The following is a 25,215-nucleotide window of genomic DNA, read 5'->3' as shown; positions in this document are numbered from 1 at the left end:
GATTGATTATATTATTTGCAGCCTAACATGGAGAAGCTCTATACAGTCAGCAAAAATAATAACTGGAGCTGATTGAGGCTCAGACCATGAGCTCCTTATTGCAAAATTCAGGTTTAAATTGAAGAAAGTAGGGAAAACCACTAGACCATTCAGGTATGACCTAAATCAAATCCCTTATGCTTATACATGGTTGTCTGATGAAGCTTTACAAATAGCTGAGAAAAGAAGTGAAAAGCAAGGGAAAAAGAGAAAGATCTACTTAAGTGAATGCACAGTTCCAGAGCATAGCAGAGAGAGGTGTGAAGACCTTCTTAAATGGACAATGCAAAAAAAATAGAGGAAAACAATAGAATAGGAATGGCTAGAGATCTCTTCAAGAAAATTGGAGATATCAAGGGAACAGTTCATGCAAGGATGGGCAAGATAAAGGACAGAAGCCGTAAAGACTTACAGAAGCAGAAGATATTAAGAAGAGGTGGCAAGAATACACAAACTATACTAAAAAGGTCTTAATGACCTGGAAAACCATGATGGTGTAGTCACTAACCTAAAGCCAGACATCCTAGAATGTGAAGTCAAGTGGGCCTTAAGAAGCATCACTACGAACAAAGTAATGGAATTCCAGTTGAACTATTTCATATCCTAAAAGATGATACTGTTGAAATGATGCACTTAATAGGTCAGCAAATTTGGAAAATTCAGCAGTGGCCACAGGACTAGAACACGTCAGTTTTCATTCCAATCCCAAAGGGCAATGCCAGAGAATGTTCCCATTACCAAACAGTTGCACTCATTTCACATGCTAGCAAGGTTATGCTCAAAATCCTTCAAACTAGGCTTCAGCAATATGTGAACTGAGAAATTCCAGATATACAAGCTGGATTTAGAAAAGGCAGAAGAACCAGATATCAAATTGCCAACATTTGCCCGATCATAGAAAAAGCAAGGGAATTTCACAAAAACATCTACTTCTGCTTCATTGACTAACATAATGCCTTTGACTATCTGGATCACAACAAACTGTGGAAAGTTCTTAAAGAAATGAGAATACCAGACGATCTTACCTGTCTCCTGATTAACCTGTATGCGGGTCAAGAAGCAACAGTTAGAACCTTACATGAATCAACTGACTGGTTCAAAATTGGGAAAGGAGTACATCAAGGCTATATATTGCTGTCTTGCTTATTTAACATCTATGAGGAATACATCAGGTGAAATGCCAGGCTGGATGACTCACAAGCTGGAATCAAGATTGCTGGGAGAAATATCAACAAGTTCAGATATGCAGATGATATCACTCTAAAAACAGAAAGTGAAGAGAAACTAAAAAGCCTCTTTATGAGGGTAAATCAGGAGAGTGAAAAAGCTGGCTTAAAGCTCAACACTCAAAAAACTAAGATCAAGACATCTGGTCTCATCACTTTATGGCAAGTCGAAGGGAAAAAAGTGGAAGCAGTGACAGATTTTCTCTTCTTGGGTTCCAAAATCTCTGCAGATGGTGACTGCAGCCATGAAGTTAAAGGACGATTGATTGCTCCTTGGAAGGAAAGCTATGACAAATTTAGACAATGTATTAAAAAACAAATATATCACTTTGCAAATATAGATTGGTATAGTCAAAGCTATGGTTTTTCCAGTAGTCATGTATGAATGTGAGATTTGGATCAAAAAGAAGGCTGAGTACTGAAGAATGGATGCTTTTGAACTGTGGTGCTGGAGAAGACTCTTGAGAGTCCCTTGGACAGCAAGGGAATCAAACCAGTCCATCCTAAAGGAAATCAACCCTGAATAGTCTTTGGAAGAACTGATGCTGAAGCTGAAGCTCTAACACTTTGGCCACCTGATGTGAAGAACTTACTCGTTGGAAAAGATCCTGATGCTGAGAAAGTTTGAAGGAAAAGGAGAAGGCAGAAGAGGATGAGATAGATAGCATCACCGATGCAACGGACATGAATTTGAGCCAACTCTGGAAGATAATGAACACAGAGGAGCCGGCGTGCTGTAGTCCATGGGGTCACAAAGAGTCAGACATGACAGCGACTGAGCAACAACAATAACAATATAAGGCATTATATTCCTGCTGAAAACAACTAATACCAAGTATAACCAAAATCTCAAGTTTGAGTTGATTTTCTTAGAGCTTCAAATGGGAGGAATAAGTCATGACATTATGATATAGTGAACTTTTGGCAAGAGAGGGGAAATTGAAAACCTCAGTCTCATTTTTCTTTAGAGACATTTTTTTCCTGAATTGTCCAAACAGAAAAAGATCAAGATCTTCTATTGAATAAAAGGAGAAATAGATTATAAATCAGCTTGAAAATGATTGCAACATCAACCACATTGTGAGGAGGAGCACAGACAAAGCTAAGTTTTGCTGTTGCACAGATCAAAGAAAGTGACCTTTGTCATGCAAAGTACATTTCAATGCTCTTTTTATCTGTAAGGTAGCTTCTGGGGATTTCAGATTTAAAAACCAGAACACTGAAAACAATAATAAAACCAATACATGTAAATTCAGAATGAGAAGTTACAGGGAATTTAGCAGTCCTCTAGTCCAAGAATTTTTATATCAATTACTTAGAAAAAGTCACTTAGTATCAAACTGCTTCCTAGAGGGACCATGTATCTAAGATGGACTCATGAAAGCCTCCACTTTCCCTGCATAGCACTCGAATGACACAGTCCAGTGTTTGCCTCTGTGAACGCCTCTTATTTATATTCCTGGGATTGACCAATATGCTCACTAGAAGACACATTTGATCAGAGTGCCATGAAACTGCAAATTTCAGAGACATTTACCCTCCTGCATGTGAACTTCTGTGTCTACGCCTACACGGATTTGGTGTTTCTCTTTCACTAATTTCCAAAGTTATGAGTATTCACTTCACTAGAGTTTCCCAAATAGCAGCAAATTATGGTCAATAAAATATCTTACCCAGTCACTGAACTGTTATCTTATTTGAGCTGATAGAAATTGTTTGGCTTCTTCTTAACTGATTTATTTTAAAATTCACACATACAGAGCATCATTAAAGGGTATATATCCTAGTTGAATTAGTCCCATTAGAAAATATGAAATGGGAAACTGCCAATTTCCAGGACAATACAAATTTTAAAAATCTTTGGACTGCTCTGTGCAGCCTTGCAGGATGTGGTATCTTAGTTCCCTGACTAGGGATTGAACCTGGGGCCCCTGCAGTAGAAATGCAGAGTCTTAACCACTGGACTGCCAGGGAAGTCCCTGAACAATACAAATTTAATGACAGGATGAAATATGGCACTTTGGGGAGACACCAAGTACTGTGTGGATTGCTCTCACTGATTCAAGCTTAATAGGAGGGTTTCAGAGCTCTTAATCTCTGGGACACCTACAGGATGAACTTCTTGTGATTTTTTTTTTAAGTTCATTTTTAATAAGAAAGAACAAAAGTAATAACCAAAATTTTTAAAATAACTTCAGAAATAGTCTCATATTCAGGTATTAGGGCTAATATATACACAGGAAACTGTGTATTTCTTTCCAAGGAGAGTGTTTGAATGAGTCATAGGAGACCTCCGGCAGGGGAAGTGTTGAGTAAGAACCTGAAGGACAGAGAGGCTAAGTCAGGATTTGGGCCAGGAAGCCTGTGTGGGCCTGAGCTGGCTCCTGGGAGAGCAACAAGGGAAAAGCCCAGTGGGCTCAGCCGTGTTGTGAGCATCTGTGCTCCTACTGTACCCAGACCAGGGACCCAGGGGAGCAGGCACAGGGGTAGGCAAGTCATTAGCCTCCGCTTCCCAAATGATAGAACTGTTGGGCAAATCCAAGTTGGTCATTCAAACGATCTGAAATTATAGTTTTACATGCAATATTTTTGGCAAGAAAAATTTTAAAGAAACTATTATCTTAGGAGAAACGTATATTCAAGAGGCAGCAACAAATAAGGAGACAAATCCCAGGGATGGGGGAGCCTAGTGGGCTGCCGTCTCTGGGGTCGCACAGAGTCGGACACGACTGAAGCGACTTAGCAGCAGCAGCAGCAGCAGAACGAATTATGACACAACATTTCTCATCAGGTGTGAAATTCAGACAAACCACTGATGTCAAGTGCACTTCTCACGGTTTTATAGGAAAGTCCTAAGGCGACAGCTCTACCATGGTGGCTGTCTATACACAATAGCTGTGGACCAACTCATTTGTCAGGACAAGAAAAGTACAAAAATGTAGCGTAAGGTGAAATTGATTTTTTTCCCTTTAAATATTGGTATGGTTTTGCATTTTGAATTTCACAGTTCAAGAAGCTAGAGTTTTTTTCCTATGAGAGAAAGGCTGTGACAGATACAATAGAGATACAAATACCTGAAATGAAGATGCCTCTAAGGGTCCATCTTGCTGCCCTGAAGGAAAAGTCTTCAATGCACAGAATGATGCAAAATGTCTCATGGATACATTGCTCTGTTCTTCCATAGCATGAAAATCAGCAGGAACTGAAAAGAGCAAAATCCCTGCAAAGGGGTGAAAAGAGCAGGGCCAGCAGCACTGCCAGCAGCCCACCACTGCCCTCTCTGCAGGGGGACCAGTGACCCTGAGCCACTGATTCTCAGCATCATTGTTTTCATCTGGAAGATGGTGACAGCAAGGTCTAAGGGACTAATATAAGAAAAAAAATACCATTAAACAGGTACACAGTAGGAGTTAAATAAATGTTGGGTGATGTTGGTTTAGTTGTTAAGTCATGTCTGATTCTTTTGTGACCCCAAGGACTGTAGCTGACCAGGCTCCCTTGTCCTTGGGATTTGCCATGCAAGAATACTGGAGTGGGTTACTGTTTCCTTCTCCAGGGGATCTTCCCTTCGACCCAGGGATCAAACCTGTGTCTCCTGCATTGCAGGTGGATTCTTACCCACTGAGTCACCAGGGAAGCCAGAAATAAATGTTAGCTTTTACTAATTGTATTAAAGGGACCACAGTTCCAAGAGAATATAAATCACTGGGAATATAAATCAATTATAAAGAGGCAACAAAATTATGGTATGTACATTCTTTCATACTTACCTTGTTTTGTTTTGGTTATTTTTTATTTTAAATAGAAAACACACCACTTTATTCTCATTTCTATTAATTTTTTATATTATGATTTTTATAATTAAACTTAGAATAGAATTTTAAAAAATAAAAGAATCCTGGAAAGTAACCTCACTTCTGGATTAAAGAAGAAAATGCAGGTTTTAATAGTCATATTGCAATTCTGCTATGCCAAAATACCAATGTGAGAAAAGTAAATCTTATGAAAGAAAACGGGGCATAATTTAGAATACCACACTGACTCCAATTAAATGTTTCTGTAGATCACTCTCGGAATACGGGGTTGTCAAAGCCGAAGCACTGAGGAAGTACAGATCTGTCCAATTTTCACAATTACTCAGATTTAGTTATTCTCTCTGTTAGTAGCTTCAACACAGCTTAATCTTCATGAGTAGCTAATTAAAAAAAAAAAAAAAAAAAGCAGACATGGTCTCCAGTCCTGACTGCATGGGTTCAAGTCCTGGCTTTGTTGTAGGCTAGGCTGGTGATCTCTTTGTTCCTCTCTGTCCTTTCATTTCTGCAGCTGCAAATTGAGGTGGATAAACCTTAACTCATAGGATGTTTGAAAAGTTAAATGAGTTAACTCACATAAGCCACCTTAGAATTTAAATATTTACTATAAGGAGTGGAAGTCAATACTGGAGAGCAAATTCTGGATCTAATTTCATAAAGAGGCAGGTTAGAGGTCATAACATTTCTCTGCTAAAATAAGAACAGAATCTATATGCCAGGAGACACTGGGTAAGCAGACCACGGGCCTCTGCCTTCAGGAATTTTTCTGTGGAGAAGAGGTGCATGGGCCATGTGTCCTCTGATGTTCTCTGTAGCCCTTTAGCCAGATCCTGTCCTACATGGAGCTTACCCCTCTTGTCTGACACAGTCGTGACAAACCCAAGAGCGGCCTCAGAAGGATGATGAAAGGGACATGGACAGGAGTCCTGGGAGGTCAGAGGCATCAAGGCCACAGCACGGTGCTAGGTAAAGTGAAGCGAAAGTGAAAGTCGCTCAGTCGTGTCCAAGTCTTTGAGACCCTGTGGATTGTACAGTCCATAGAATTCTCCAGGCCAGAATACTGGAGTGGGGAGCCTTTCCCTTCTCCAGGGCATCTTCCCAACCCAGGGATTGAACCCAGGTCCCTGCATTGTGGGCAGATTCTTTACCAGCTAAGCACAAAGGAAGCGCAATGGCGCTAGGTAGGGGTCCCTAGAAATACCCTCAGGACCACAGTCTAAAGTTAGGCTTAGGACGCAGGGAAGGCTTTGAGTCTCTAACACCTGAAGGCAGTGGTTTTATTCACTCCCCCTTTCCTGTTTCCACCTGCCAAGCTTTCTCAGGACTAATGAACCCTCTTACCGTGTGGAATCTGTACTGTCCTTTTCAAAGTGGCCTCTGGTTGAGAGGAAACTTCACACGGAGGGCGGGTTACAATTGATTCTCCTCACAGAGGCCTCATAGAGGGGTGAAGCCCAGACACAGAATTCTATGATAGAGTGAAGGCTTTTTCTATCATTTGGACCCAACCCCCTCCCTAAAGACATGAAAAATGATCAGGGGACAGAAGCCTGTGTTTCAGCTCTACTCATGTCCTCCCCAAAGAGAATTAAAGTGTCTGCTGCTTTCCCATTAGTGAGTGAGCCAGTGAATGCATTTCCCATGTTTATTCATTTAGTTCTTTCAGTATGCCATTGGAATTACTATAGGCATTTGTTTGGGATTTGTTTGTGTGTATTTGTATTTTCCTGAGATTGAGTGAGGCTGTTACTCTACTATGTTAGACTCGGCTCAGAAAACTAAAAAAAAAAAAAGAAATCAAGATCATGTCATAAATTAATTTGTCTCAATGCTTATGTTATTAGACTCAAAGTTCTTCTACTTCTAACTCCTCTTGTTCGTAAAAGAGAAGCTGTGATTTCTTGATCTCTCATGGGAGGAGTGCTATGGACCCTGTTAAGACATCATCTCAGGGAGACAGGCACCCCCAATGTAGAAAATATTGCCAAGTAATCACTGCACTTTATCACTTTCAAATATTTCTGACTTGGCAGTTTAGCTATACCTCTCCTTAACCTTCTTTAGTTGGCCCTCCTTTCCAAACATCTCTAGATTTCAGAGCTACATTTTTATTTCTTCATTGCAGATTAAGGCCACACAGTTGAAATTTACACCTTTCTTTTAATCTCTGTCTCTTTCAATTGTCCTCCTTCTGACGCACTAAGTGATACTGTTTGATGATTACAAAGCCCTTATAGTTCAGACTTTCTAGGTTTTGATCTTAATTTAGTTTTCTAGAGTGTCTTAGTTCTTAAACTGAGTTGGAAGGCACTTTAACATAGAAGATATGTATTTAATGTAATACAGAGCAGACAAAAAATATTTAAGAGGAGGTAAATTGGTTTTTTTTTTCTTCTGGTACTCTTGTGTGTCCAGTAGAGCCTCAGTCTACTTACTTCCTTATTCTCTAATGCACACTCTATTCATTCAAGCACTACTCCCCAGTGAAAGTGAAAGTGTTAGTCACTCAGTCGTGTCTGACTCTTTGTGAACCCATGGTCTGTAGGCTTCCAGGTTCCTCTGTCCATGGATTCTCCAGCAAGAATACAAAAATGGGTTGCCATCTCCTACTCCAGGGGATCTTCCTGACCCAGGAACTGAACCCCAGTCTTCTGCATTGCAGGCAGATTCTTTACTATCTGAGCTACCAAGGAAGCCCCAGGAAATTCCCCAGTACTTCTCTCGAATTCTTATTCCTTGTTTCAAGTCAATTTTATCTTTGTATTACCCACTTGACTCCAAACACAATACTAATCCTTCAAAACACTCATGGAGCCTCTTCAAGTATCTCAGACCAAATTGGACTCCCTTCTTCTGGTCTACTAAAAACACTGATTGCATCCTTTAAGGTTGTGTTTAATTTCTTTTTACATTTTAGTAATTTTACTATCTTTCCTATATTTTATAAGTGAAGCCAGATTATTACAGAAAAATCAATTTTCTTCGCCAGAAGAAACAGTCAGATAGAGCCTCTGAATTTAGGGCCTCCCAGGTGGCACTAGTGGTTTAGAATCTGCCTGCCAATACAGGAGACAATGATAAGTTTGATCCACAGGTTGGGAAGATCCCCTGGAGGAGGGAAATGGCAACCTGCTCCAGTATTCTTGCCTGAAAAATAACATGGACAAGAGGAGCCTGGCGGGCTACAGTCCATTGGATTGCAAAAAGTTGGACTTTGAGCACAATTATAATGTTGTTTATTTTCATGAAGATAGCATGGTGACAGGCATTGTAGCTTTGTGGATTCAAAAGGTATAACCATCTGTCTCCTTTTTTTTTTTTTTTTGACTTTTAATGTTTGAATTGGCTAGGGCAAAAATATTTATTCTGAAAAGTCTTAGACTTCATGTATTTATTTAGTATTTATGTTCATCAATATTTTATATTTTAGTAAGAATAAATATTATAAGGCATAATTGGCTCAATCATTAATGGACATCTATTAAATGAAAGTCAATTCAGAGATATAAGTGTTTTCAGATTACAGTTAAATACATATCTACAGCTGCACCTAAATATCATTTTATTGTTTTGCTATCTCTGAGACAGAAATTCTCCCTACACAGGATTGAGTTCTTTCTTATTTTTTTAAGTCCTTTTAGCATGTACTGTTTCAATGGGGTATTTGAAAAAAGATAAATGTTATAAGAAATGATGAGAAATTATAAGTGTTGATAACTCTTTTTTACCATAACTTCTATCATGCAACACCTTTTTAACTAGAGGAAGCTATTCTAGGGTGTGTTTCGCCAAAACAAAGGAATAAACCAGGAAAGAGAAATATATGAGATTAAAATACTAAGGCGTACAACACATAGTAAAGGCAGATGAAGTGCCTAGAAAGCATCCAATCCAGACAGAAGGGAAATGGAATCTCTGCAGAGATGGGTATATCATCAGAGGTGGCTGAGGAGGTTTGTAAAGTGTAGAAAGTCTTAGCCATTGGCACAAACAATCCAAGCAGAGGGGCAAAAAGTAGGGAACTGGTTAACATCACCTTTATTACTTGCAGCTGTAAGCCTTTAATCCCTCCGTACTTCTTGCTTAGAAAATCATGTGACAGAAAATATTGCTAATAAAAGGTTTTCTATTCAAACTTGCTGTCATGGCTGATGTGCTGTGGGCAAATGGGCTTCAAGTGGGGGTGCTGCTTCCCACTCTAACAACCATGGATGTCTTCAGGGATTTCTCCTCCTTCATTGGGCTGATTAATGGGAACACACACTGTGTTGCACTTTACTCAGAAGCTGAAGAATTGGTGCTAACCCTTATCAAGTGTTTATCATGTGCCATTAACATCAGGCACCCTTTAGGTTAAGGCATTAAGGGACATCACTGATCCAGAGAGCCAAAACCTGCATTCCTCTGACTCACATCCTAGGGGAGAAGGCGGTGGCACCCCACTCCATACTCTTGCCTGGAAAATCCCATAGGCTACAGGCCATGGGGTCGCGAGGAGTCGGACAGGACTGAGCGACTTCACTTTCACTTTTCACTTTCATGCATTGGAGAAGGAAATGGCAACCCACTCCAGTGTTCTTGCCTGGAGAATCCCAGGGACAGGGGAGCCTGGTGGGCTGCCGTCTATGGGGTCGCACAGAGTCAGACACGACTGAAGCGGCGCAGCAGCAGCAGCAGCAGCAGCAGCACATCCTAGGAGTAAAGAGGAAAGCTGCATTCACGTTGCCTTCTTTCTTTAAATTCGCCACCATTCTTTACCTTTCTCTCTCTCCACCCACTTTTAGGGGAAAAAAATGTAGTGTTTTTATTGTAAAAAGGACATAAGCTCCATAATACAAAATAAAGCAATTCTGAAAAATTCTAAGGAAAAATCTAAAAGTGTTCCATATCAGATCACCTAAACTAGCCATTATGATTAACAGCTCGGTATCTCAGTGATTTCTTCATGAATATGTACAGATCCAGGCTAATAGGACAGATGGATGAATAATTTAACACCATGTAATCATAGGATATTTTAGAACAGTAATTTGACATTTCTATGTGTAAAGGGAATATTTTCCCAATATGAAAATAAGCAATTCAGAGAATTACAACCGTATCACTCACACATTGGGTTACTAGAATGCTACATTTCTTTTGCTCTTAGAAAAATATAAACAGAAAAAGGTAAACAGATAATGAGAAATATTTTTATAAAAATTGGTTCATGTTCCTCATCCTTTTTTAATATATATGTATGTATATATATTTTTAATATAGCAGAAGGAAAAATATCTATTATGAAACTAAAATGCTTAATTTACTTAAGAATCCTTTAACTACAAAAATTCTTAACTCAATCTTCTTGATATAAATATAATTCTTCATTGTACTCAGATTGTAGCCGTTAGGTCTCTAACCACACTGCCTTATTTTGAGAGTATCAACTGGATCTCTAAAACTGAAAGATGAGATCATTAGCACATTTCAATTTTCTACTCAAGATTTAAGAAAGTTTGCTTCAGAACTGAAACTGGTTAGCAGCTACTGCCAGTTGTCTGCCCTATGGCAATTATCCCCTTTTGCTGTCCTAGCAATGATCTTCCTCAGGTATTCGATGGTGAAATTATCAGAGAAAGGGGCCTCAGTGAGTCACAAGCCTGCCTGTGTTTAGTCGTTAAGTCCTGTCTGACACTGCGTGTAGCCCACCAAGCTCCCTCTGTCCATGGGATTCTCCAGGCAAGAATACTGGAGTGGGTTGCCATTTCCTTCTCCAGGGGAGCTTCCCGACCCAGTGATTGAAGCCAGGTCTCCTGCATTGCAGGTGGATTTTTTACCATCTGAGCCAAGGAAACCCCTGAGTCACAGGGAACTGATCTAAATTAAGCTCTCAATTTCATCCTCTTTTTCGGCGATTTGTTTAGAGATAGCTATTTGACCCAACTTGGCCAGTGGAATACAATGAAAAATCTGCTGAGAAGAAATAGTTCTGGCAAATTCTTTCCTGATGAGAAGAGAAAGGCATACAAAAAGACTTTCTCTTTCAATTCAGTTCAGTCACTCAGTTGTGTCTGACTCTTTGCAACCCCATGGACTGCAGCATGCCAGGCTTCCCTATCCATCACCAACTCCCGGAGCTTGCTCAGACTCATGTCTATCGAGTTGCTGATGCCATTCAACCATCTCATCCTCTGTCATTCCCTTTTCCTTCTACATTCAATCTTTTCCAGCATCAGGGTCTTTTCCAAGGAGTCAGTTTCTCACCTCAGGTGGCCAAAGTACTGGAGCTTCAGCTTCAACATCAGTTCTTCCAATGAATGTTCAGGACTGATTTCCTTTAGGATGGACTGGTTGGATCTCCTTGCAGTCCAAGGGACTCTCAAGAGTCTTCTCCAATACCACAGTTCAAAAGCATCAATTCTTTGGCGCTCACCTTTCTTTATAGTCCAACTCTCACATCCATACATGACTACTGGAAAAACCATTGCTTTGACCAGACAGACCTTCGTCGGCCAAGTGATGTCTCTTCTTTTAAATATAATGCCTAGGTTGGTCATAGGTTTTCTTCCAAGGAGCAAGTATCTTTTAATTTCATGGCTGCAGTCACCATTTGCAGTGATTTTGGAGCCCCCCAAAATAGTCTGTCACTGTTTCCATTGTTTCCCCCTCTATTTGCCATGAACTGATGGGACCAGATGCCATGATCATAGTTTTCTGAATGCTGAGTTTTAAGCTAGGTTTTCCACTCTCCTCTTTTACTTTCATCAAGAGGCTCTTCATTCCCTCTGCACTTTCTATCACAAGGGTAGTGTCATTTGCATATCTGAAGTTATTAATATTTCCCCTGGCAATCTTGATTTCAGCTTGTGCTTCATCCAGCCTAGCATTTCACATGGTGTACTCTGCATAGAAGTTAAATAAGCAGGGTGACAATATACAGCCTTGATATACTCCTTTCCCAATTTGGAACCAGTCGTGTTCCATGTCTGGTTCTAACTGTTGCTTCTTGACCTGCATGCAGTTTTCTCAGGAGGCAGGTCAGGTGGTCTGGTATTCCCATCTCTTTCAGAATTTTCCACAGTTTGTTGTGATCCACACAGTCAAAGATTTTGGTGTAGTCAATAAAGCAAACGTAGATGTTTTCTTGGAACTCTCTTGCTTTTTTGATGATCCAGCAGATGTTGGCAATTTGATCTCTGCTTCCTCTGCAGTTTATAAATCCAGATTGAACATCTGAAAGTTAACAGTTCATGCACTGTAGACGCCTGGCTTGGAGAATTTTGAGCATTACTTTGTTAGTGTGTGAGATGAGTTTAGTTGTATAGTAGTTTGAACATTCTTTGGCATTGCTTTTCTTTGGGATTGGAATGAAAACTGACCTTTTCCAGTCCTGTGGCCACTGCTGAGTTTTCCAGATTTGCTGGCATATTGAGTGCAGCACTTTAACAGCATCATCTTTGGGCATTTGAAATACCTCAACTGGAATTCCATCAGCTCCACTAACTTTATGGTCATGCTTCCTAAGGCCCACTTGACTTTACATTCCAGTATGTCTGGCTCTAGGTGAGTGATCACATCATCATGGTTATCTGAGTCATGAAGATGTTTTTTGTATTGTTCTTCTGTGTATTCTTGCCACCTCTTCTTAATATTTTCTGCTTCTTCTAGTTCCATGCCATTTATGTCCTTTATTGTGCCCATCTTTGCATGAAATATTCCCTTGATATCTCTAACTTTCTTGAGGAGATCTCTAGTCTTTCCCATTCTACTGTTTTCCTCTATTTCTTTGTTTCTCTTTGCTTCTTTATAAATTTTAAATATCGTTATGCCAGAAAAGTTCTACCACCAAAACATCTGAAAATAGTTTATCAACCATATTGTTCCCCTAAACAAATATTCATACTGCTTTCTTTCTTGAAGATTGTTTTGGGAATTAAATATCTCATTTTTCTTTCTACTTTTGTCTTATCTTTATTCTCCTTTGGTAATTTTTGCTAACTTTTTCTCCTTGGGACAGAGGAGAGAAATATCTAGGTATTGTGTGGAATCATTGGATTCTTGGTATAAACTACACCTGCATATATAATTCGATTAAGAATACAGGCTCTGGATCTAGATTACCCATGTTTTAGTGAGGGAGGAAAGGAACAGGCTGAGCTGACTCCATCTTGAAAAAGAAGGAAACTCCATCTTGCACTTTCAGTGAGCTTTGGACCATGTGCCTGGTAGCCATGGGGATAATATACCTACAGCCAAACTGGCCTCCCAGACTGATAAAAACCAGACGCCATACCAAGATTTCCCGTCACCAAAAAGAATGCAATAATCCCCTATGTAGTCAGTCACCTTTGTAATCTTTATGGCACCCATTGGTGTATGCTACAGTGTATAGCCAGCTGACCCTTCTGATTATGAATCGTGGCTGTAACCTGATTGTATCTCCCTAGGTTTAAGGAATTTGGGGATGTGGGCATAAGCAGTACACTTAAGGTACATAAGGTTTTCACAAAAGTCGGTCGGGGTCCTTGGCTAAGAGGAGACTCCGCCTTGGGCCCACCAGTGTAATAAGCTGCACTCCGCTATCTACATTGTCCCTCTGAGTGAATTTGTCGCCTGGAACACGTGGCTACAACATTTGGTGCATTGACTAGAAAACTCCTCACTTTGAGGAGACAAGTCCCATTTGGGACTACTCTGAGGCCTTGCGACTCGAATCTTCTGGAGGGGGGAAGGCACCTAGCCCTTCTGGAAGGATTCTGCTTCTCAACGCCCAGACCTTTCACGTTAGCAGTTAGTGGACGACAGCAGGGGAACTAACCACTCAGGTGAGGAGGAACCCACCCAGCAGGGTGGAAGAAGGGGCCTGATCACCCCCATGGAAGGGACTAAAAGGGGCACGGACCTGCAGGAGACTGGAATAGGCAGGTGGCAGCAATTGCTTGGTACACAGGTTGACGAGTGTGTTAGGGCTTAAGAAGGAAATTTGTGAATGTCATTTAGGAGGTGGTGTCCATGCCATCTTGGGGACAATTATTACCAAGCAATCGCCAGGGGTTTGTTAGAAGAAACTTGGTCTTCTGCCATCCCCTAGGAAGTGTCCCATCTGCCATGAAATTCCTGAGCCCCTCAGAATTGTCAGGCTAGAAGGAGGGGAGGGGAATATATAAGTGGGTATAAATTGGCTTTTCTGGAGACAGCCTGGGACGTGGGCTATTTAACCCATCTGTGTTTTCATCTGCACCTGATCAAGACCACCAAGTCAGAACGGACTTTAAAAGTTAAGGGAGAAACAGTCTTGGATCACGTGGTGTTCTGGTTTGACCATGCCAACAGGCAGATGAAGACATGCTGATCCCCCTTCTCTCTCTGGGATCTGGCAGGTAAGGCTCTTCTTACCCCAATTAGGAAAGAGGTGATATGGCAATTTAAGTGTTTCATTGAGTGGAAATATCAGAAGTGCATAGGGTACAGAGAACTTCGTAGACAGAAAGAGAAGGAAAAGTAGAAGAAGGTCCGAGAAGGTAAGCAAGATGGGAGGAAATCAATCTAAGGCAACTGTACTGGAGTGCATGATTAAAAATTTTAATAAGGAATTTGGAGGAGACTATGGGGTGAATATGATGCTTAACTGCCTCCACATACTCTGTGAGGTCAAATGGCCCCCTATGGCTGTAGGATGGCTGCCAGAAGACACTGTGAACTTAAAAATAGTGGAAGCAGTCTATACAGTAGTCAGAGAAGAGCTGGGACACCTGGATCAATATCCACATATTGACTCATGCCTAGGGTTAGCTCAAGACCCTCCCACTTGGACAAGGTTTTGTATCCAGAAGGGAAAGGGAAAAATATTAATGGCATAAAAACTGACTGATGATAAAAAAGAAATTCTAGAGCATTTGGATGGGGATGATCTCCCCCATACTGGACGATTACATGCCCACAGCCCAGTGCACCACCAGGACTGGAGGCCGCCTTACTGACCGATCCAGGGCCAGGTGAAGTTCCTGCAACAGCCGCTGCTCCTCCGCCAGCTCTCCCGGAGATCGTAGAGCCACAGTTTCGGCAGGCTCCAATCTCAGCGATGGACACTTCTGGTCAATGCCCCCAGGATTCACCTCAGCCGGATCACCTAGATTGTATCCACCCCTCCTGGAGAGTACTGATGGGAAGGGGGAAGAAAACACAGGAATTAGAGGCTGCGCTCCACCAGGGAACAGGGGGAAAGAACCCCACTACAGGTGCCCCTCAGAGAGCTACAACAGCCTCTGGTTCAGGACGCATGGGGCACTACCATCAGCCCCCTGTAGCCTATTATTACCAGCCATTTTCCTGTACAGATATATTAAACTGGCAGAGACACACTCCACTGTACTCGGGGGAGCCACAAGCCATGATTAGCCTAATGGAGACTATTTTTCAAGCCCACTGCCCTACATGGGATGACATAATCCAACTACTAGTCTCCCTTTTCAGCACTGAGGAAAGATACAGGCTCCTAACAGAGGCCAGAAAATGGTTAAGAGAAATGGCACTTGAGGGTACTGCACACCCACAGCCGTGGGCAGAATCAGCCACCCCGATGAGAGGCCCGGTGGGGACTGTAACATGGAGGAAGGGAGGGGCCACCTGGAGAGGTATTGGGTGGCTATTTTACAAGGTCTCAAGAGCGAGGCCTGAAAACCTATGAGTATGGCAAAACCCTCTGAAGTGATTCAAAGGGAAAGTGAATCACCCTCTGAGTTCTACAAAAGACTGTGCGAGACCAATAGACTTCATAGATCCTGAGGCTGCTGGGTCTCAGATGGTGATAAATGCAGCCTTTGTGTCTCTAGCCTACCCTGAAAATGTCAGATGGGGGGCACCAAGGGATTCATGAATGTTTATATATCCCTGAATGCCCAGTACCTTAGTTTGGAAGAGACTTACTGTCTAAATGGGGGACACGAGTGACCTTTCCTCCCACGAAAGACCCACTCTTCAAGTGGGCTCAACCACCTATTTACTCTTCCTCTCAGTAACCCCTCAAGATGAATGGAGATTGCACGATATCCCAGAAAGGAAACCGAACAGGCTAAACAGTCAAGAGAGAGAGGTAACTCAACACTTCCCTGAGGTCTGGGCAGAACCCCCCCAGGCTTGCAAAACAAGTCTCACTGGTAATAGAACTCAAACCCGGTACAATGACATCCGCACCCGCCTTGGGCCTGCCAGACCTTGCTAAGCCGTTGACTCTTTACGTAACTGAAAAGGACAAGGTGGATATGGGAGTGTTGTCCCAGAATACGGGGACATGGGACAGACCCATGACTTATCTCTCAAATCGGCTGGACAATGTTGCCCCTGGGTGGCTGGGATGCTTACGGACAGTTGCTGAGGTTGCCTTACTGGTCCAGGAGGCAACCAAGCTGACTTTGGGCCAAGATTTGATAGTAAAAGTCCCGCATGAGGTCAACACTCTCCTGTGAGGGGACCCCTATAAATGGCTGTCGACATCCCGGATTACTCAATATCAGGGACTGTTATGTGAGAATCCCCAGGTTACTATTGAGCCTTGTCAGGCCCTGCATCCGGCCACTCTCCTTCCTGTGGGAGAAGGTGGGCCCTCACACGATTGCAAGGAAATCCTAGAAGAAGTTTATGCCAGCAGACCTGACTTGAGAGACCAGCCAATCACAGACCCAGAGTGGGGCCTGTACACAAAGGCACCAGCCTGGCGAAACAAGGACAACGACTGTCGGGATGCGCAGTCGTCACGGAAGAAGCCATCGCTGAGGCCAGCTCTCTGCCCTCACACTGGTCTGCTCGACGGGCCGAACTATGTGCTCTCATCCGGGCCCTCCAGCTCTCAAAAGGCAAGAAGACAAACATTTACACAGACTCCAGGTATGCTTTTGCTACTTTACATGTACACTGGGCTTTATATAAAGAGCGAGGTCTTCTGACAGCCAACAGAAGGATATTAAAAACAAGAAATCTCCACTCTATTAGTTGCTATATGGGAACCTGAAAAGGTAGCAGTGATGCATTTTTGGGGTCACCAAAAGGAAGACACCCCACAAACATGGGGAAACCAACTAGCAGATAAAGCCTCAAAACATGTGGCTGAGAAATGTGGGCCAGCTGGTGGGGGATCTATCAGAACCTGTGTACTCTCAAATATGCCTGAGTTAACTTTAACTCTCCCACAGTATACCCTGGCCCAAGACCAGCTGGCTGAAGCAGAAAGGGCCACCAAAAATGAAAAAGGGCAATGCTGCCCCTGGACATAAACAAAAACCTCCAGGAATACAGATAAAAGGCACTCTAAGTGGACTTTAAACCCTGCTGACACTCATGGTATGTACCTTCTCAGGATGGGTGGAGGCCTTCCCAACCCCAACTGAAATACAAAAAACCTCGAATAGCCAAAGCAATCTTGAGAAAGAAGAATGGAACTGGAGGAATCAACTTGCCTGACTTCAGACTCTACTACAAAGCCACAGTCATCAAGACAGTATGGTACTGGCACAAAGACAGAAATATAGATCAATGGAACAAAATAGAAAGCCCAGAGATAAATCCACACACATATGGACACCTTATCTTTGACAAAGGAGGCAAGAATATACAATGGACTAAAGACAATCTCTTTAACAAGTGGTGCTGGGAAAACTGGTCAACCACTTGTAAAAGAATGAAACTAGATCACTTTCTAACACCGCACACAAAAGTAAACTCAAAATGGATTAAAGATCTAAATGTAAGACCAGAAACTATAAAACCCCTAGAGGAGAACATAGGCAAAACACTCTCCGACATAAATCACAGCAGGATCCTCTATGATCCACCTCCCAGAATTCTGGAAATAAAAGCAAAAATAAACAAATGGGATCTAATTAAAATTAAAAGCTTCTGCACAACAAAGGAAAATATAAGCAAGGTGAAAAGACAGCCTTCTGAATGGGAGAAAATAATAGCAAATGAAGCAACTGACAAACAACTAATCTCAAAAATATACAAGCAACTTATGCAGCTCAATTCCAGAAAAATTAACGACCCAATCAAAAAGTGGGCCAAAGAACTAAATAGACATTTCTCCAAAGAAGACATACGGATGGCTAACAAACACATGAAAAGATGCTCAACATCACTCATTATTAGAGAAATGCAAATCAAAACCACAATGAGGTACCACTTCACACCAGTTAGAATGGCTGCCATCCAAAAATCTGCACGCAATAAATGCTGGAGAGGGTGTGGAGAAAAGGGAACCCTCCTACACTGTTGGTAGGAATGCAAACTAGTACAGCCACTATGGAGAATAGTGTGGAGATTCCTTAAAAAATTGCAAATAGAACTGCCATATGACCCAGCAATCCCACTGCTGGGCATACACACTGAGGAAACCAGAATTGAAAGACATGTACCCCAATGTTCATCGCAGCACTGTTTATAATAGCCAGGACATGGAAACAACCTAGATGTCCATCAGCAGATGAATGGATAAGAAAGCTGTGGTACATATACACAATGGAGTATTACTCAGCTGTTAAAAAGAATACATTTGAATCAGTTCTGATGAGATGGATGAAACTGGAGCCGATTATACAGAGTGAAGTAAGCCAGAAAGAAAAACACCAATACAGTATACTAACGCATATATATGGAATTTAGAAAGATGGTAATGATGACCCTGTATGCAAGACAGCAAAAAAGACACAGATGTGTATAGCAGACTTTTGGACTCAGAGGGAGAGGGAGAGGGTGGGATGATTTGGGAGAATGGCATTGAAACTTGTATACTATCATGTAAGAATCGAATCGCCAGTCTATGTCCGATGCAGGATACAGGATGCTTGGGGCTGGTGCATGGGGATGACCCAGAGGGATGTTGTGGGGAGGGAGGTGGGAGGGTGGGGTTCATGTTTGGGATCGCATGTACACCCGTGGTGGATTCATGTCAATGTATGGCAAAGCCAATACAGTATTGTAAAGTAAAATAAAGTAAAAATAAAAATTAAAAAAAAAAAAAGAAAAGAGCAAATGAAGTGGCTCGCTGTCTGCTTTGAGAAATAATCCCCAGCTTGGGTTTCCAACCAGTATAGGATCAGACAATGGCCCTGTCTTTGTAGTCGACTTAATTGAACAGGTATGTAAAGCTCTAAATATCAAGTGGAAATTATATACAGCATATAGGCCCCAGAGTTCTGAGATGGTGGAATGAACCAACTGGACACTTAAAAGAGACCCTCTCCAAGTGGATCATAGAGACTGACTGCTCCTGGGTGGACTTCCTTCCAAAGGCTCTGCTCAGACTCAGGATGACTCTATGGTCCCATGGCTATTCTCCATACGAAATTGTGTATTGGAGGCCCCCTCCCATTGTAAAAGCTTCCCTGGTGACTCAGATGGTAAAGCGTTTGCCTGCAATGTGGGAGACCCAGGTTTGATCCCTGGGTTGGGAAGATCTCCTGGAGAAGGAAACAGTAACCCACTCCAGTACTCTTGCCTGGAGAATCCCACGGACGAAGGAGCCTGGTAGGCTGCAGTCCATGGGGTCACAAAGAGTCAGACACAGACTGAGCGACTTCACTTTCACTTTCTTTCACTTTCCCATTGTAAAACAGGTGTCACCAATTTGCCTCGGGTAAGGGGAGATGAGATTTCACAGCAGATGGAACAACTGGGTAAGGTAATAAGTCAGGTAACAAAGTTTGTACAAGAAAGGGTGCTGTTCCCCTTGGGGAACAGATTCATGAATTTGTGCCCAGGAATCTGGTGTGGGTCAAGGGCTGGAAACACGACTCCTTGGCCCCACATTGGAAGGGTCCATATTCTGTTGTTTTGACCCCTTCTACTGCAGTTAAAGTTGCAGGTGTCACTCCCTGGATCCACCACACAAGGCTGAAGAGAGCATACCACACAGACCCAGAGGACACCAAGTGGACTACACAAAAGGACCCCACTGATCCCCAAGAAACCAAGATCATCTTAAAGAAGAAACAGAGATGAAGCTCTACAAGCAACTGCTGCTACAAGGACTTGCTGGTATCATCTTGAGACTGACGATAGCGTCAGCACAAGGAGGGACCTGTGCTATAATTAAAGTTGAATGTTGTGTATATATTCCTGATTTATCTGGCAATGGTAAATAGATAACATGAAAGGTCAGGTGAAAGCTATGTCTGATGATAATCTCCCTTTTTGGACTTCTATTCTATCATGGGTAAAGGGTGATTGGTGAAAACTATATTAACCATTGTTATAGTTGTTCTGTTGATTCTGTTATGTGGACCTTGTATTCTCCAACATGTCGTTAACTCTATCACAGAGGGTAAATTCATTTACCCAAATATATACCAGGAAACCTAAAATGCAGTACATCCTGATGAGTGATGCTCACACTGGAAGTTGAGAGCATCAAGAGGGTGGGGAATGAGGGAGGAAAGAAACAGGCTGAGCTGATTCCATCTTGAAAAAGAAGGAAACTCCATCTTGCACTTTCAGTGAGCTTTGGACCATGTGCCTGGTAGCCATGGGGATAACATACCTACGGCCAAACTGGACTCCCAGACAGATAAACACCAGCTTCCATACCGAGATTTCCCGTCACCAAAAAGAATCTAATAATCCCCTATGTAGTCAGTCACCTTTGTAATCTTTATGGCACCCATTGCTGTATGCTACACTGTATAACCAGCTGACCCTTCTGATTATGAATCGTGGCTGTAACCTGATTGTATCTCCCTTTAACACTTTCCAGGCTAGGTTCAAGGAATTTGGGAATGTGGGCTTGAGCAGTACGCTTAAGGTTTTCACAAAAGTTGGTCAGGGTCCTTGGCTAAGAGAAGACTCTGCCTTGCCCGCCGGTGTAATAAACTGCACTCCACTATCTGCTCTGTCCTTCTGAGTGAGTTTATTTCCCAGAACACGTGGCTACAACATTAGCACCAACTTTTTCATATGCTACCTCAACAATGACTCTGGGTCAAATTGTTGACTCTCTGAGTCAAATTACTCAGCCTCTCTATTGCTTGGTCTTCTAATGTTTAAAAACTGAGAATTAAAAGTATAAAATAACAGCCACTATGGAAAACAGTGTGGAGATTCCTTAAAAACTGCAAATAGAACTGCCTTATGACCCAGCAATCCCACTGTTGGGCATACACACCAAGGAAACCAGAATTGAAAGAGACACGTGTTCCCCAGTGTTCATCGCAGCACTGTTTATAATAGCCAGGACATGGAAGCAACCTAGATGTCCATCAGCAGACAAATGGATAAGAAAGCTGTGGTACATATACACAATGGAGTATTACTCAGCCATTAAAAAGAATACATTTGAATCAGTTCTAATGAAGTGGATGAAACTGGAGCCGATTATACAGAGTGAAGTAAGCCAGAAAGAAAAACACCAATACAGTATACTAATACATATTTATGGAATTTAGAAAGATGGTAATGATAACCCTGTATGCGAGACAGCAAAAGAGACACAGATGTATAGAACAGTCTTGTGGACTCTGTGGGAGAGGGAGAGGGTGGGATGATTTGGGAGAAGGGCATTGAAACATGTACAGTATCATATAAGAAACGAATCGCCAGTCCAGGTTTGAGGCAGGATACAGGATGCTTGGGGCTGGTGCACTGGGACGACCCAGAGGGATGGTACGGGGAGGGAGGTGGGAGGGGGGTTCAGAACAGGGAACACGTGTACACCCGTGGCAGATTCATGTCAATGTATGGCAAAACCAATACAATATTGTAAAGTAAAAAAAAAGAATAATAATAAATAATAAATTTAATTTTTTAAAAAAGTATAAAATAAAAATGTATCTGTCTCTACCCTAACTTGAGTGCTCCTTGGTTTCAAGAAGAAAACTTGGGGATGCCTTTTGGTCAGTTTGTCTACAGAGATTTAAGGAGGGCTTTCTCTGTGTCTTGTTCTGCTCTAGTTACTACAGACACAGCTATGAGGAAGACAAAGTGGATACTTCTGGTGATAGTGATTTTGTTAGTTAGAGATTGTAAACTGTAAATAAACCTATGAGCAAATACAAAGGAGGAAAACTTCAGATAGTTTAAAATGTCATGACAAAGAGACATTTCAGAGATATGTGATAGAAACTCACTTAGTTCTGACAAGCGGGGCTCTGAAATATGCTGGTCTTTGAGGAAGAAATTTGAAGTCTATGATGTTTGAGACCTGATAAATTAGAAGATCCAGTAAAATAGGAATCTCTGTCTTGTCTTCTCAGTCTTTTTAAGCTCTTTGTTGGTTAATAGATATTTTTAATTCCCACCTAGTCAAATTTATCAGTGTTTTCTCTGGTGGCTCATTTGCACATTGGTTTAAAAATCCTTCCCTTTCATACTTTCAAAAGCTTTATAGTTTTGCCTTTGACACTTAGGACTTGAAAATGCTAGGAATGGTTTTTTAGCATGCTTGAGTATCTACATGGTTACTCAATAGTACCAAAAGTATTTCCTGCAAAGCCCTTCCTTTCCCCAGTGATCTTCCATGCCATATATGGACTCATATAGCAACTGTTTATAAAGTCATGAGTCAGCTTGCTTACTTTTTTTTTTTTTTTCAGTTTGTTTATTGGTGAATCCCTGGATAAAGACTACACTGTTTTACTTCTTTGCACTTTATAGTACATTTTGTAAAATTCTCTCACCTTGTACTTCATCCTTTTTAATGGTGCTTGGTCTAGCTGTTGCTCTTCATATTTTAGAATCAGCTTTTCAAGTTCTGCAGATACCCACACATTTCTGAGATATTGTAAGATAGTTATTAGAATTACACTTAATATATTCATCAATTTGGAGATACTAAATATTTGCAATATTATGTCTCTCAATTCAAGAGCCTGATATATCTCATATCATATATATGTTTATTTAGTTACCATAGTGCCTCAGTAATTTTTCTAATTGTCTCTTTATAGTTTTGTACATCCTTTGTTAGATTTATTTCTAAGCATTTCAAATTTGTTATTTATGGTGACGTTTTATAAAATTTCATTTTAATTATGGATTATATTAAGAAGTTAATTTATTATTCTTATTGTTTTATTTACATTTTGGAAGTAAATCTTCTTTAGGTTGAAAGGAGTCTTACCATTAATTGATGTTAAATTTTTTCAAACAATTTCTTCATTGTATATTTTGTTAACATGACAATTTTTTTTTCATTGTTTGAAAGTTAAACAGTTATTGACGTTTCAGGATAAAAACTTTATCATAATTTACTTTTACTTTTATGGACTTGTTTTACTAATATTTTAAGATATTTGCATTTGTATTCATGAATAGGGTTAGACTGTGTTTTCTATTTTGTAATGTTTAACTCAGAGCTACTATCAAGAGCTTAAACAGTAAAGGTATTTATTTTCTCATTTTATAAGAATTCCAAAGATAAAGAGTACAGGGTTTGTTAAATTAAAGGACTCAAAAAGACATTCAAGGTTTCAGAGTCATGAAGACAGGCTCACACACCACACTTCAAATCGTCTCTCACAACGATCTCTTCTTCTCCAGAAATCTCCTCAGGGCACCCTTCACCTCTGCATTCCTCGAACTGTAGATTAAAGGATTCAGCATAGGGTTGAAAAGGCTGTACAACAGCGACAGAATCTTCCTTTGTTCCTGAGAATGGCTGGACTTGGGCGCCAAGTACATGAGGATGGCAGTGCCGAAGAAGAGCCCGACCACGCAGAGGCGGGAGGAGCAGGCGGAGAAGGCCTTCCTGCGGCCCTCAGCGGGCTGGATCCTCAGGACGGCGGCCAGGATGCGCGCGTGGGAGCCCAGCACCAGGCAGAGGGGCCCGACTAAGACAAACACCGAGCCGAGAGAGAGGACGATGTGGTTGAGCCTGGTGTCGGCACAGGCCAATCTGAATACTGATATGATCTGACAGAAAAAGTGGTTTATTTTTTTGTGGCCCACAGAAGGGTAGCCTCAGAATGAGGGAAATATGGACCAGAGCCAAGAGGAAGCTGGAAACCCAGCACGTGGCAGCCAGGGCTGTGCACACTCTCCGGCTGGTGATGACCGAGTAGCACAGGGGGTGGCAGACGGCCACGTGCCGATCGCAGGACATCGCCACCAGAATCAGACACTCTGTGACGGCAAATGCCAGATACAGAAACGTCTGAAGTATGCATGGAGCAAAAGAGATGGTCTTCTTCTGCATTATAAGATTCGCCAGCATCTTAGGGACAGTGCTTGAGGCATAGGCCATGTCGGCGATGGCCAGGTGTGACAGGAAGAAGTACATGGGGGTGTGCAGTCTGGGGTCCAGGCAGATGAGCCCCAGGATGACCGCGTTCCCCAGCAGCGTGAGGCTGTAGAATAACAAGAAGAGGCCAAAGAGGAAAACTTCAAGTTCTGGGTCAACTTGGAATCCCAGCAGGATGACTTCTGAGATCCATGTCTGATTGCTTCCCATGCTCTTTTGGCAGATAAATAAAATGCTGCACTTGGGACAGAAATTTTAGAGCTGAGGGGCAGAGAAGGAAAAAAGTTGATATGCTCATACAAAGTGAGAATTTATACCAGAGGTCACAAATCAGTAATTCCTGGATCCAATCAGCCCAAAGTCCTGTGATATTGATTAGATACTTTGCTTTTTATTGACATTTTAAAAATTTTAGTTATTGATCAATTTTTAAAATTAGTAGATTTTGCATAAAAATTGGGATCTCTGTCTTCTTTTCAAAAAATAAAATATTTGTCATTTCTTAAAATTCGTTAGCTGAAGCTAATGAGAAGATAGTGGCAAATTGTTTCATTTACCACTATTTTCACTAATCTCTATTTTCTCACAGAAAATGAAGTTTAATGATGCTGAACAATTTTATCAGTATACTTAAACTATTGATTTATATTTTATTAAGGAGAAAGTAAATATTCATCCTCAAGATGAGTTCTTAGGTTCTCCTGTACTTCAAACACATAGAAATAAAAAATAAAATGAAACCCCCCAAATACACAACCAGAGTGTAAAGCGAGACAATTCTTCAAACAAATTAATCAGAAACACGATATGGTCCAACTATGAAATCAGAGAATCATACCTGGAACTCAGCTGGTATGTGGTCAGGACAGGTTTTGGGATATGGGGTATGAATATGGTTGATTGAAACTACAGGCTTGGGTTGGGCCCATAAAAT

General features: G+C 41.5%; 1 protein-coding gene and 1 non-coding gene across 2 annotated transcripts; both read right to left on the bottom strand.

The window, feature by feature from the left end:
- Positions 1 to 3,166: 3,166 nt before the first annotated feature.
- TRNAR-UCU (transfer RNA arginine (anticodon UCU)) lies at positions 3,167 to 3,239 on the bottom strand. Its single transcript has one exon. It is a non-coding gene; the product is annotated as a tRNA-Arg (tRNA).
- A 20,318-nt stretch (positions 3,240 to 23,557) lies between these two features.
- On the bottom strand, positions 23,558 to 24,491 carry LOC128046507 (olfactory receptor 2A12-like). The gene is given in 2 exon segments (XM_052638624.1): positions 23,558 to 23,977; positions 23,979 to 24,491. Coding segments are annotated over 2 exon segments (933 nt in total).
- Positions 24,492 to 25,215: the final 724 nt, after the last annotated feature.

This window comes from Budorcas taxicolor, chromosome 4 (assembly GCF_023091745.1).
Source record: "Budorcas taxicolor isolate Tak-1 chromosome 4, Takin1.1, whole genome shotgun sequence".
In the NCBI taxonomy this organism is placed as follows: domain Eukaryota; kingdom Metazoa; phylum Chordata; class Mammalia; order Artiodactyla; family Bovidae; genus Budorcas; species Budorcas taxicolor.
This window is presented reverse-complemented; position numbering and strand designations above follow the sequence as displayed.